The sequence below is a fragment of the Cynocephalus volans genome, chromosome 10 (genome assembly GCF_027409185.1).
Source record: "Cynocephalus volans isolate mCynVol1 chromosome 10, mCynVol1.pri, whole genome shotgun sequence".
Lineage (NCBI taxonomy): Eukaryota > Metazoa > Chordata > Mammalia > Dermoptera > Cynocephalidae > Cynocephalus > Cynocephalus volans.
This window is the reverse complement of record NC_084469.1, coordinates 35,733,954-35,746,467: the sequence shown is the minus strand read 5'-3', so window position 1 is coordinate 35,746,467 and position 12,514 is coordinate 35,733,954. Positions and strand designations below refer to the sequence as shown.

General features: G+C 40.3%; 1 protein-coding gene across 9 annotated transcripts in view; it reads left to right on the top strand.

The window, feature by feature from the left end:
• The window catches only part of MYH10 (myosin heavy chain 10), a 145,902-nt gene that overhangs the window by 85,024 nt on the left and 48,364 nt on the right, over positions 1–12,514 (top strand). For 7 of the 9 annotated variants that reach the window (XM_063111209.1, XM_063111201.1, XM_063111206.1 and 4 more), the window contains 3 exons: positions 3,829–4,002; positions 4,247–4,361; positions 8,816–8,878. In XM_063111209.1, the coding sequence (XP_062967279.1) occupies positions 3,829–4,002; positions 4,247–4,361; positions 8,816–8,878 (352 nt within the window). The remainder of the gene's footprint in view (positions 1–3,828; positions 4,003–4,246; positions 4,362–8,815; positions 8,879–12,514) is intronic. The other 2 variants (XM_063111208.1, XM_063111203.1) reach the window with 1 other exon arrangement.

The window sequence follows — 12,514 nt, the reverse complement described above, 5'->3', positions numbered from 1 at the left end:
TGTTATCTATAATTTACATAAAGTTCTAAAATTAGTTAAATAGGTGTGTTTCAACAGTATCTCCTCGGTATCTCCTACAAGGTACAGACGGCTTTGAGGCAGTTCTTTTTCTTGCTGTTTAGCCTCTGGTTGCTGCCTGTGTTCCAAATGTTTGAAGGTGTGGGAGGTCTAATTTCTAGAGACCTAGGATGGTGCAGTACCTGTGGTCAGGAAAACTGGTTGCAAATCGGGAAGAGGAAGAACCTAGAAGACATTTACCCCTATTGGAGACGTAGTTCTGGCACATTAGAAACTTGGATTTAAGGAAAACAACAGATAATTTTCATTTGGCTCATACATAAGAAATCATTTTACCTTTCAAGGCACCGTAGCTGTGTGTTCAGAGCAAAAATCTCTTATTCTCTGTGGTTGTAAGGATAGCTGCTTGTGTGTACCTTGTAGCAATCATTTAGAGGTAACATTCAAGACATGCTTGTAGTAACTTTCAGTTAACTTTCATTCATACCCAATCACATCAGTACATTTTGTTGCTGCTTGGTTGCAAAAAAAGAAAAAATTTGGGGGGAATTTATATAAGTAAGGGAATGGAATATTTCACGTAAGTGCTATTGATAATTATATGATATGCTATTTGAGATGCTTATTTATATGTATCCATATGACACTGGGAGTCCTACATTTTAAGAATATAGTGATTAGGTACGTGTACTTATATTTTAGGATGGAAGGGAATCCACGAAATTTGTTAGGTCAGTCTCAGTTTGTAGGAATAATTGTGCTGAACCTCTTCTAAATAGACAATTATCAACCCTATTTTTTTTTAAATGTTCTTAGAAGGTTTTTTAATCTAATGGTTTTGTGACCCTTAAATGAGTCTTACAAATATACATTTTTCTTAATGTTACTTAACTGCATTTCTTTTGCTTTATCCTGTGGGACAAAATACTTTATATATTATTTTTTTCATATCTTTTTTTTACTCTAACATAATTTTACTCTAAAAGTGAAAATGATAGAGGGAAAGTAATTAAATATTTCAACCTTACTGATTAACTCACAGTAAAAATAGGTGAGGCAGAAAGGGTTTCATGTTTATGTCCTAAACTATTTTGCAGATCTTAAGTGTAAATATTGTTGGGTTGAGATAAGGTCAAGATAGGAAGACTTTCTTAAATCCTCAGTTATGTCCTGAAAATGCAGTTTGGGGGACACCCTGGGTGTATGGAAGAGTATATATCATGGCCCTAGTCCTCAAGGACCTGATCTTGAAGCCAGAGAACAGAACAGGGCATCGTGGTTAGTTCTTTGGTTCTGTGGTACCAGCTATAAGTGATGCTCCATGAATCTGGAAAGGGTAAAGGCCACAGTAGGCTGACATTGCCACAGAAGGTTTCACCGATGTGGATGTTGTGAGGGAGTCAGAGGGCATTCCAGGGCTGAATTTTACAGATAGAAATTGCAGGTGAGCAACACATTGAGAGTGGTATTTTAGGAAAGTTATTTGCCCAGGCTGTTCAAAAAGTATTGGAATGGGATGGATATGACAGTCACAGTAACCAGCTATGCCTGGATACTTATGGGCGGTGAGTAGAATTAGTTAATTAATTCCTTCCTTCTTTCCCTCCCCACTCCCTGCCTCCTTTCTTCTGTACCCCTTTTCCTCCCTCCCTTCTCATGTTGGCACTTCTAGGCACTTTCTCTAAACCTTTAGAATGTCCCCCTTTTCTTCCCTGCCTGAGTAGTCCTAATTTAAAGGAGAGATAGCTCAGAAAGAGGGAAGGAATTCAAGATTTAATGCCAACTCACTCTTTGTCTCAACTTTAGGGTTATTCCACTTATAAGCAGAAATATAAAATCTGATGTTAAAAAGTAAAAACAAACTTTTTAAACCCTGCAAGAGTTTATGATGATATGAATTTAACTGTATAGCATGTGATATGGGACAATGATACCATTGATGGTCCTTTCAAAATAGAGAATGAAGACAGTATTTTCTGGAAAGGAAATACCTTAACAAATACTCTGCGGTGGTACCTCCTTGTCCTGGGCCAGTCTCACCTCATCTCTCACAAACCCAGCTGAGGGTGGGGTGGGCGCAGGCAAGCCTCTGAGTTGAAAAGCTTTTTACAAAACCCCTGACAATTATACAGAAACACAGGCTCGTAAATTTACAGCTTTTCAGAAATACCCAGTTAAAAGAAGTGATAATAGAGATCTTGACATTGAAGGATGGAGTAAAAAAATTAAGACACAATAATGATATTCATAAACTTACTGAGTCATTTAGTAAAAATTGAATTATATTTGGGATCCTATGTAAGAATTTCATAATATTTTCATTAAAAGGAATTTAAAATGTAAAAGATGGATGGTTCAGTTATCTTAACATTAGTATAGAACTTCCTTTTTCAGAGTTGTCAGATGGTTGGGGTGGATTGTTTTACCTGCCTCTCTGAGCCCTTGCTCCTCTATGATTCCCTGATCCTGCTTGCCTCTAATTATCATCTTAAAGAAGAGCTGCTCTGAAACCCCGAAAGTTCTTTTAGGTGGAGGAGCCATGGGGTGAGGGTCTAGGTTGCAGAAGGATTCAGCTTCCACCTGCTGGCATTCCCTTCACCTGTTATTTTTCTCTGACCATAGTGTTACATTGTTTCATTTATTTAACTCTAATCTGTAGTTATTTTTTAAAACAGTATTTGTGTATATAGCCAGCTCTTCCCCAGTAAATACAAAGGCCTTATGAGTTGAAGAAAACTGAGCCTAGAGTTTTATTCAAAAAGCTGGTTTCGTGCGTATGCCCTAGAATTGGTACAGGCTCAGTCTTGTGTCATGCTCACGTGCCATATTTACAGTGTGGCTCTAAATGATGACCCAGAAGCACTATATATAAAACTGACCATCACTATTTAAATATTTAGTTTCCATTTGTCACTTACCTGCCAAAAGGAAGTCATTCCAGAGAGTGGCAAGCTGTGGGGTTTTTTTTAATTGAGACATAATTCACATACCATAAAATTCATCCTTTTAAAGCTACCATTCAGAGGTAATTTTTTTTTTACAATTTTTTTACAATTCAGTGGTATTAGAATTTACAACGTTGTACAGCCGTCACCGGTATCTAATTCCAGAACATTTTTATTGCCCCCAAAAGAAACCGTGTACCTATTAGCAGTCATTCCCTATTCTCCTTCCCCCAACCCCTGGCTTCTGGTAATCTACTTTCCGTCTCCATGGGTTCATCTAAGCTTTTTTCAGTGAACTAATAATTGGGTCCCATAAAATAGGCCCTCAAATCTTTGTTAAAACAAAATGTTTAAAGCAATTGATGAACTATTTCATCACCTTCCATATACTCTACTTAATAATAGTTTTAAATATTTCACCAAGTGTGAAATGATACATTTTACTTAATCATCACTTACACAGAAACTTAAGTTGATTAGGACATAAAATGTCTGAAGCATTCCAATTAGTTGAGGTTCTATAATAATTTATCCAGCCAATCGTTGGAGTTTCATCTCTCTACCCCCTAGTTTCTTTCTGGCTTTATTTGCTTCTTTTGGGGGGCCATCTACTTGGAATTAGTTTACTTACAATTTACATATTTATAAGTTTACAAATTAAGTTATTCATTCATTTTCTTGTACTTAGCAGTTTGAGATCTCAGATCCTCAGCAAACTTGATATGGTTTGGACATTACTTTCTGTGCTAGCAATTCATTTTCCATAGATCTTCATAAAACTCTGTTTCTGAAGTTAAGCTGCTAAACCCAGTGGTCTGAAAGTGACCTGCAAACCTTGTCAGTTCTTTTTGCCTCTTATTATTAGGCTAACCCTCCTGGTGTACTGGCCCTTTTGGATGAAGAATGCTGGTTTCCTAAAGCCACAGATAAAACTTTTGTTGAAAAACTGGTTCAAGAGCAAGGTTCCCACTCCAAGTTTCAGAAACCTCGGCAGCTGAAAGACAAAGCTGATTTTTGCATTATACATTATGCAGGGAAGGTAAGAGTCCTTATGTTGAATAACTTGATTAAAATTGCTGTGTTTGAAATTCTGCTGTGTTTTATTAAGGCGCTGATAAATGATTATATACACTTAAATATATATTATGAATGCATTGCCTTTGAGACAATCCATTTTTTGGATTGTTCTGTGAAAGTTTCTGGTTAAGGCTTAAAATGTTTTTTGTTTTTGTGTTTGGTTTTGTGTGTCCCGTTTGGCCACACTTGGCTTTGATACGGGGTAGGTGGACTATAAGGCAGATGAGTGGCTGATGAAGAACATGGACCCTCTGAACGACAACGTGGCCACCCTTTTGCACCAGTCCTCAGACAGATTTGTGGCAGAGCTTTGGAAGGATGGTAAGAATGTGCTTATGTTTGTAATTAAGCTTGGCTGGACTCTTTATAATTCTGGTTTATATATGATTCTTTTACATGTGTGTGTGTATATATAGATATATATACTTTTTTTTTTTCTTTACTTTAAAATCTCTCTTTCCCTAGAGCAGGGCTGCCGTTATATTGGAATTTATCCACTTTAAGAATGCTTGAGTTAAGGGACAAATAACAAGACATCTGCCTTCTTGGTCAGATGCTGTGGGTAGTATGGAGACATTCTAGGCCCAAAGCCACAGAGAACTATGCATATGCCTCAGGCCACTGCAGTCCTAATCCCAGTTGTAATCCAAGGGCACTGGGACACAGACTTCAAGAAGCCCTCATGTGCTATTTTCCCCATGTAGTGTAGAGGTCCACTGAGCTGCAGCCTCCACCAGTGTCCTGCACCACCCACACGAGCGCACGCACATACACACGCACACACAAAGTAGCTGGGGAATAAACTCTCAAATATCCTGTGTACAGATCTGTTGCTTTTATCTCCATCAGTCCTCATTGTTCTTTTATTTATATGAACCTCAGGTGAAGATTTTGGTGATTTTATTGTAGACTAGAAGATTTTCCTAGTTCCAGAAAAACAAAATGTCTGTGTGTCTTTATGCAGAGTAGGAACCAGTACCTCCTCCCAGAGCTTAGTTCTCACTACTACATTCTTATCTTGGCCCTTTCCCGGTCCTCTTTGCTTGGCCTCAGGACACGGGGACCTTAGCCCTGGATCTGCCCTGCCTAGGACTTGACCTACAGGCCAGGTTCATTTGGTAATCAGGCTCATTTCAGCCTTCTCTCTGGCATCTCAATACCTTTTAATCTAGCTGTCTTCTCAGAGATAGGGGGAAAGAAACACAGAAAGGAGAAAAGAAGGGGGTTTGGGCAATTGAGGCAAAAGGAAACAGAGAGAAATGAACACAGAGAAAGTGAGTGGGGTGAAAGGTGACTATATAAAAGATCATCCACTCAAGAATGGCCATGGGCATCAGATCAAGTAAGAGTGAGGGGGCTGCAGGGGTCCTGGGAAGAAACTGCATGCCTGGGACTCTATAAAAGGGGGGATTTAGGGAAAAAGTTAGCATTCTAACAAGTAAAATGGAAGCTTTTCATCTTGTACATTTAAGTGAAAAAGTCTTCGACTGGCTACAGAGAGCACAGTGTCACTTCCAGTGACCTAGTCAGTGGAGAGATGCTGCTTGAGGGCTGGGAGGAGAAGTGGGGCCTCAGGTAGAATTTGCAGTGCCTTCCAAGATAAGCAACTCTTGACCCTGTTGCTAGGAAAGTTTACGATAAGATATGAGAAACTGGAAGTAGAGCGGGGAAAAAACCTTCTGAGCTCAGGTTGTCACAGGGTCCACAGTGCTGGAGAGACCAGCACTGGTGAGCTGGCAGTGCAGATGAGAAAGGGAAGAAGAGAGAGGACTAATGCTGCAGTCACTTCAGTTGTGACTTTGTAGGGACTATGTGGGTTACAAAGTCACACGCAGTTCAGCCCCCTCCTCCTGGCACTCTTTTTTTAAGGTCTTAGAACACAGCAAATATGTATGAATACAAACCATTGAGTGCCAAAGGTATCTGAGAGAAATGCCATGTGAGTGGTATGGAATGAGTTTTTAGGGAGGTACCTAGGGTGCTAAGGTAACATGTTATGGAGGAGGAGGCACCCTTCCTTATCCCAAAAGGATAATCATTTGTTGAATAAATAATGAAAGCTAACATTTACTGAGCACTTACTAAGCGCCAGGCAGTGTTTTCAGCACTCATATGTAAGCATTTACGGCCTGATTACAGGTGAGTAGATTAACATGCACTAACTCATCTAGGGATGGGTAGCATTTTTAGAGGTGACCCTGGCATAGGGGAAGAAGGTATAGAATGGTCAAAATATGAAAGCTCAGGCAGAGTGTTCCCTTTTGGCTTTAGAGTAGAGTTGCGGTGAAAAAGGAAAGTGAGCAGGAAACGAGGCAGGGGTGATAGGTTGAGTCTGGACTGGAGAGCCCTGATGGCCTGTCTCAAGTGGAATTTGGACTTTGGACTTCATTGTATAAAAGTATCAGTAGGTTTGTGAGCCAATCTGACACTGAAGTAGTAAAACAGGCAGTGGTTTGTCAGATAGATTGGGGTGAAAGAACCTGAAAGTGGGGAGTTTCACGTGAATTCACTGAGGATGGTAGCAGTGGGCGTGGAAGGAATGCCTGGGAAAAAAGAACAGAGGAAATGAGGAGTTTTACCTGTAGAAGCCTCAGAACTGGTTTTCCCTTCATTTTGAAGAGAAGCAGGCATGTGGGGAACACTGAGAGTATAACAAAGGAAATTAGGTCCTGGGTTTACATACTTGCTCCAACATTATGAACCCCCATTTGACTCTTATTTTTATATTCCCTTACCAAAAGTAGTGCTGTGGAAAACACCTGTGGAGCACTTGACCCGTTCATATAATACTGCATATGCAATTCTGTGCTTCCCACAGTAATAAATAGGTAAGAAAGATCTGGAAGCAGTGAAAGACATGTCTCCTGTCCTCCAAGAGAAATTGAGAAATCAGGATGTACACAGACACAGTAATAGTGCTGAGCTGGTCCTTATCTTGGCTCCTAGCTTCGTGGGCTTCCTCCTTCCCTTTTTCTCCTTAACTCCAAGTCTCACTGTCCCCAGGTACTGGAGAAGGCTTTGGCATCAGTGGTCAGGAGTTTTAGGAATGTGTGATTTGGTGGACAAGGGTGGAGGTGCGAGGCTGGAACGGTCCATACAAATTACAGATCATAGATGATGACATGTCTTACAGGTAGAACCATGTCTGCAGGTTCCTTACCTGCATTTTTGTGTTTATCATGTAGTAGATACAGAAGAGTTACTTATTTGGTGACAAAAATGCTTAGGAAACTCTCGTGGCCTTTCCGAGCTCCTTCAGCCCTGGCATGAGCCCTGATCACCTGCTCTTAGTTCACAGCTCTGACCTCACAGGCTGCGCTGTTTGCACAGCCCTGGTTGCAGCCCTTGCCTTTCTAAAGATGTCAGCTTGGGGGCATATTGGCCACTCTTGTCAAAATAGGCTAAGAGAAATCTTATCTACCCCAAGTTTGATTCGGTTCTGCTGGCTTCTGCTCTGGAATAATCCCACCTGCTTGCTTTCCTGGTAAAGCTACTATTAGCAAGAAGTCCTGTCGTCCATCAGCTTAGGTGGGAAGTTAGTTGAATCCGAGTGACAGCGAAGATCTCAGAAGTTGCTCACTATGGGGGGCGGGGAGAGTGCTATTTTTCAGGGTGAGGGGCAGCACCATGTTTGTCTGATTCTGAGGACCTCATGTTTCATACATGAAATCAGTGGCAGGCACAAAAGTTTGATGAGAGTTCCAGAGTAGAGGATTCCCCACTGCTCACTCTGGATGTAGAGATTCTTGGCATAAGGGAAGCTTTTTCTCTAGGTAAAGAAAATAGCCCTGGAAAAATTTGTAATTATTTTCCTCTTTTTATAGCCACTTAAGTGCAAAAGGAGAAAATGACAAGTTGACCATGAATGGATGACTATATGATATATGAATATAGTTTGCCTATGAAGGCGAAATGCCTTGGATAAAAAACATTTTGTGTTAAAATAGAGGTTGGGTTAGGGTTTTACAGAGCATTCTCAAGGCTAAGCAAGGAGAAATAAGATTTATTGGTGGCAGCCCTGCCCTAGAGATTCATTATGCCCTACTTTTTGCTGAGAGATGTTGTTTTGGGATCTCTCTACCAGCTGTGTAGGACTTCTTGCCACTCTTCAGGCTCATAAACAGAAAAAACTAAAGATTACATTTTCATGGAAAAGTGCCTACTGGAATATTTTGACGAGTAATGATACAATCAATAACTATCATCTTTCTTATGATTTGAAGTTATTTTAACAGTTTGCTACAACAGAATTTGAATTTTGTTTTCCTTAATGGTAGTTATCTACCTTTTAGCAATTTGTATTTGAAGTGAATTATATTTCCAAAATCTATATTGGAAGTAATTACACAGCAGTGTGAATTTTTGACAGTAAAAACCACTAATATTTGCATTTACCTTAATGCTCTTAACTGCAGTCTTGTCCTAATTTACTAATTGCAAAATATGTTTATGATAGACAACTCAACTAGTACCTTATTACTCTTAAATGTTATCCTGCATTTACATGGGGTAATCATTTAACATTGATAAGATATAATGCTCACACCTGGAGTTGGAAATATGCTCTTTTGATTCAGCTTAAATTTATTTCATAAACAACTTTGTCCAAATGTGCAAATTCTCTAAACAGTAATGTTTGCATGGGATCTGCCCACGACTAGCTACTTTTGTAGCACAATTTCAAAGTTTACTTGTGATGTCGAATGTCATTCACACTAACTGAAGTGTTTGTGTATTTGCTCTTCTGTCCTGTTTTTGCTGTTTCTCTGCTTTAGAGATTCAGAATATTCAGAGAGCTTCTTTCTATGACAGTGTTTCTGGTCTTCATGAGCCACCAGGTGAATGTATAAAGCCTGTAGGTCTTCCAAAACAGAAGGGTTTTAAGCCCCCAGGAAAAATTTGTGGGGGGGATGGGAGGGTAGCCGGGGAGGGCAGGGTAGACTGGGGAGGTTGGGGTTGGTTTCTGGGTTTCTGTTTTTGTTTTGCTCACAGGCCTGCATGAACCTTTCATTTCATGCTCAGTTTTATTATACTTCAAGGCAACTGTTTGAGTGCATAAACAATTCAATTGCTACTGCCTACACATTGCTTCTTATTTTATGCATAGCACTTACAGCACTGCATATTAAAAGGTATGTCACTACCTTTTCCAATAGTGCCATTTTGATACACAGTCCTCTAAGGGAATTGTTAGGAATTGATCTACTAAATGACATCTCTTTTGTGTTTGAGTCACCTTTAAATTCCTAACTCTAAAGAGGAGTTTTTAAAGTCGCTAACATTTTGTGAACAAATAATTACATATTTATCTCAGGTGTGTTGGTCTCATCATTATACTTTTTGTTTGGAATTTGTATGCATATATATCTGGCTACTTGGCCTTTTCTTTTGAACTGGAGACACTGAAACTATCTACAAGGCTTGATTTGTATAAGTCGAGAGTAAGATAGAGTAGAATGTTAGAATTTATACATTGAACCTGAAATTGAACTCCAAATATTTGGGCTTTGTGGTCTGAATCATTAGCCCTATTTTAAAATACAGCCTAACCATGGCTAGAAGGCCCCCAAAAGCCCAATTAACATCACCCAGCCTTCCAAGAGGTTAGTGAAATTGGCAAGTAGGAAAATTCAAAGATAAAGTTCAAATTCTTCTTTTAAAATTTTCTTTATGATTTTTGAAACATGATAATGCTGAGATCCACATTCATCTCAATTTATTTTTTAAAATGTTGAAGGACCATGCCTATTTTTATCCAACTTAAGATTCCTGCCATCAATTCTAGCTCACATATAAGGGGAAAGTAGATTATGCCACAGAAAGCATGAGTTAGAATGAAAATTCCACAGAACCCCAAAGGAAGGAGTCTTCAGACCAAGTCATCTTTGGCCTTGGAGAGAGTGAGCCGGGAGGTAGTTTTTAGCTTCTGGTCTGCCTAGGACTTGTGCTTTGTTGAAAGGTTAGTGCTTGATCTTTTAGACTTTCTCTCAAAGTAAAGTGTCCTCTTTAGATCAATCCCCTGTAATGCTTTTGGAGTTCTAATCTCTTCAGAGAATTTCAGACTGGGAGCTCTCTGAGAGCAGGGCCAGGGCCTGTTATTGGTCACTGTCATTTCCTCAGCACCTGACTGCAGAGGCACACCATAACTAAGTCATTGAGTAAGAGAATTGATGGATGGGTGGGTGGTGCTCCCACCCCCAGTTTTCAGATACAGCAGATGCAAATGCAGATGTTAAGTGAACCTAACACTCCCACCATGCCCTTTCCCTTACCCAAAGCACAGATCTCTTTCCTATGGGACCATAATCTTTGGGGTGTATAGACCAGGCATTTTTCTGAACCAGTAGCAGCTAGTACAGAGCCACTCTTAGATGACTTCATTCTAATGAATGAGCAAGGAGTAAGCCCATTCACCTCACCACGTTCTCATGTGGGCACTGAAAATGTTCCTAGCCTTGTCTCTCTGTGAGGTGTCCTTTGATTGAGTTATTTGGCTGAACTAAATGTCAAGGTCTCAATCTCTACTTCTTGGAGGCCCATCCATCTACTATGGCTAAATATGGTCTTTGAGGTTGTGTATATTAATTCTGCCATGAAATTTTTTTTCTCTTCAGTGTGTATTTATGGATACAAAAGACCCCAGGGAGAGGTAAGAGGTTTAAAAATGAAAACGTGGGACGCTAGTATTTCTAGAGATTTCTCGGAAGACAATGGATGAAGGGGTCTCTGGGGATCCAAATTATGATTGCGTATGACTTGCTGACATGTAGTGAGCATCTCTCTAGAGGAGATAACACAAAGCTGATACAGACCCTGTGCTTCTAAATACATTTGTAATGTTAGGAAAATAGCATATTGAAAAGCGTGCAGGCTTTTGAGGATAAAAATGAGACTGAGGTAGAGAGGTTTCAAAAAGCATCAAGGAACAAGTGCAGAAGAGAAAGGAACAGGAGAGAACAGGATTCCTACAGGCAGAATATGGAGGCATAAAAACTTCTACTATAAACTTAAGGACTGTTTTCTTCCAAATACATTTTGAAAGTCTGGACTTCTGAGATAAACCAGTAGTGGAGAGTACAAGCAGAACGAACCAGCAAAGAGAGATTGTATCCTCAAAGTTATAGGCAAAGCTTTTGGACCAAAAGAGGTCTGTGATAATAGAGACTGTGGTTGGCTTTATACCTAATCAAAACCATTCTGGAGGGACAGTTATGTATAATCTGCTCTACTACTAGTTTGTCCCTGCAGTTTCCTTCACAGGGTAGCACCCTTTGAACCTCCACGTGAGCTAGATTGCAGCTGACAGATCTGGAAGGGTACCACCAGAGAAAAAGTGAGAGAAAACGTGGGAAGTACTATGAAGCAAGTTTTAATTGTTGGTAGAGAAATTCCCCCACTGCTTTTAAATCGTTCATAGAAACAGCACTTGAAACTGGTAGCTGCAATTAACCTCAGTCTGGGATCAACAGGGAGAGAGAGGCTGGTTCCCACTCTGGGGGGGGCTCCCCCATCTTGTCACAAGCTCCCTTCATCCTCTCATATCCACTGGATTCTTACCCACCTTCTTGCTATAATTTAGGAGAGAAAGCTTTTACCTTAGTTATGCCTAAAACACAGAAATGAGGATGTTCTGACTTCAAAAACTTTGAACCATTTTTTTTGTTTGTTTGTTTGTTTTTTGTCCAATAAGACATTAAATGCAGCTCCATTCAAGTAACACGACAGATAAAATGGTAACCAGTTGGTCTCCTTAGAGATTAAATCTCTACCTTAAGTGCTGTTTTAGAGTCTGTAGTTTAGGTTTGACACTGTGTATGTGTTAGTTAAGTTGTCATCATTTTCAGTAGATGCAGGGTCTTTGTTGTGTCACAGCATGTTCTACTCCTCCATGTGTTTTTTACCTTGAGTCTTAACGATAGTTGGGCACTCAAGGAGAAGCAGCATCTGGGAACTGCACCTTGAGTTTCTGAGGTCATGTGGGAACAATGACACTTAGTTCTCAGGGTTGTTGTGGGTATTGCATGCAGCAGTTCGAACCTGCACCTGTCGTCTGGGAAGAGCCTGTGTGTGTGGCGTGCTAGGGTTGCTGTTGCTGGGGCTGCTGCGTCTGCGGCTGCTGTTGTAAATATGAACAATGGAGAAACTCAATAGAGGCAACTGTTTTCTTGGTTTTTATTTAATGCAAGTCCACCATTATTCATAGTGTCCCAAGGCCCAGCTGACAGGCAGTCGTGCTGTGCTGCCCAAGGTCAGCATGAGTTAGGGACAGGGGACCCGACAAGGGGAGAAGCAAGAGAAGCGAAGTAGCAGCCAGGGGAGAGGAGTTGGGGGGCTTCCTGTTTGCCCAAACACCTTGGGCCTCCAGAAGGGAGGAGAAACTATAGATGGGGGTGCTAAAGGAGACAGAATTCATGTTCAGCTTAGTACTTGTGCTTGGGATAAGGAAGATTGCTTTCTCCTCAAATCACACACTT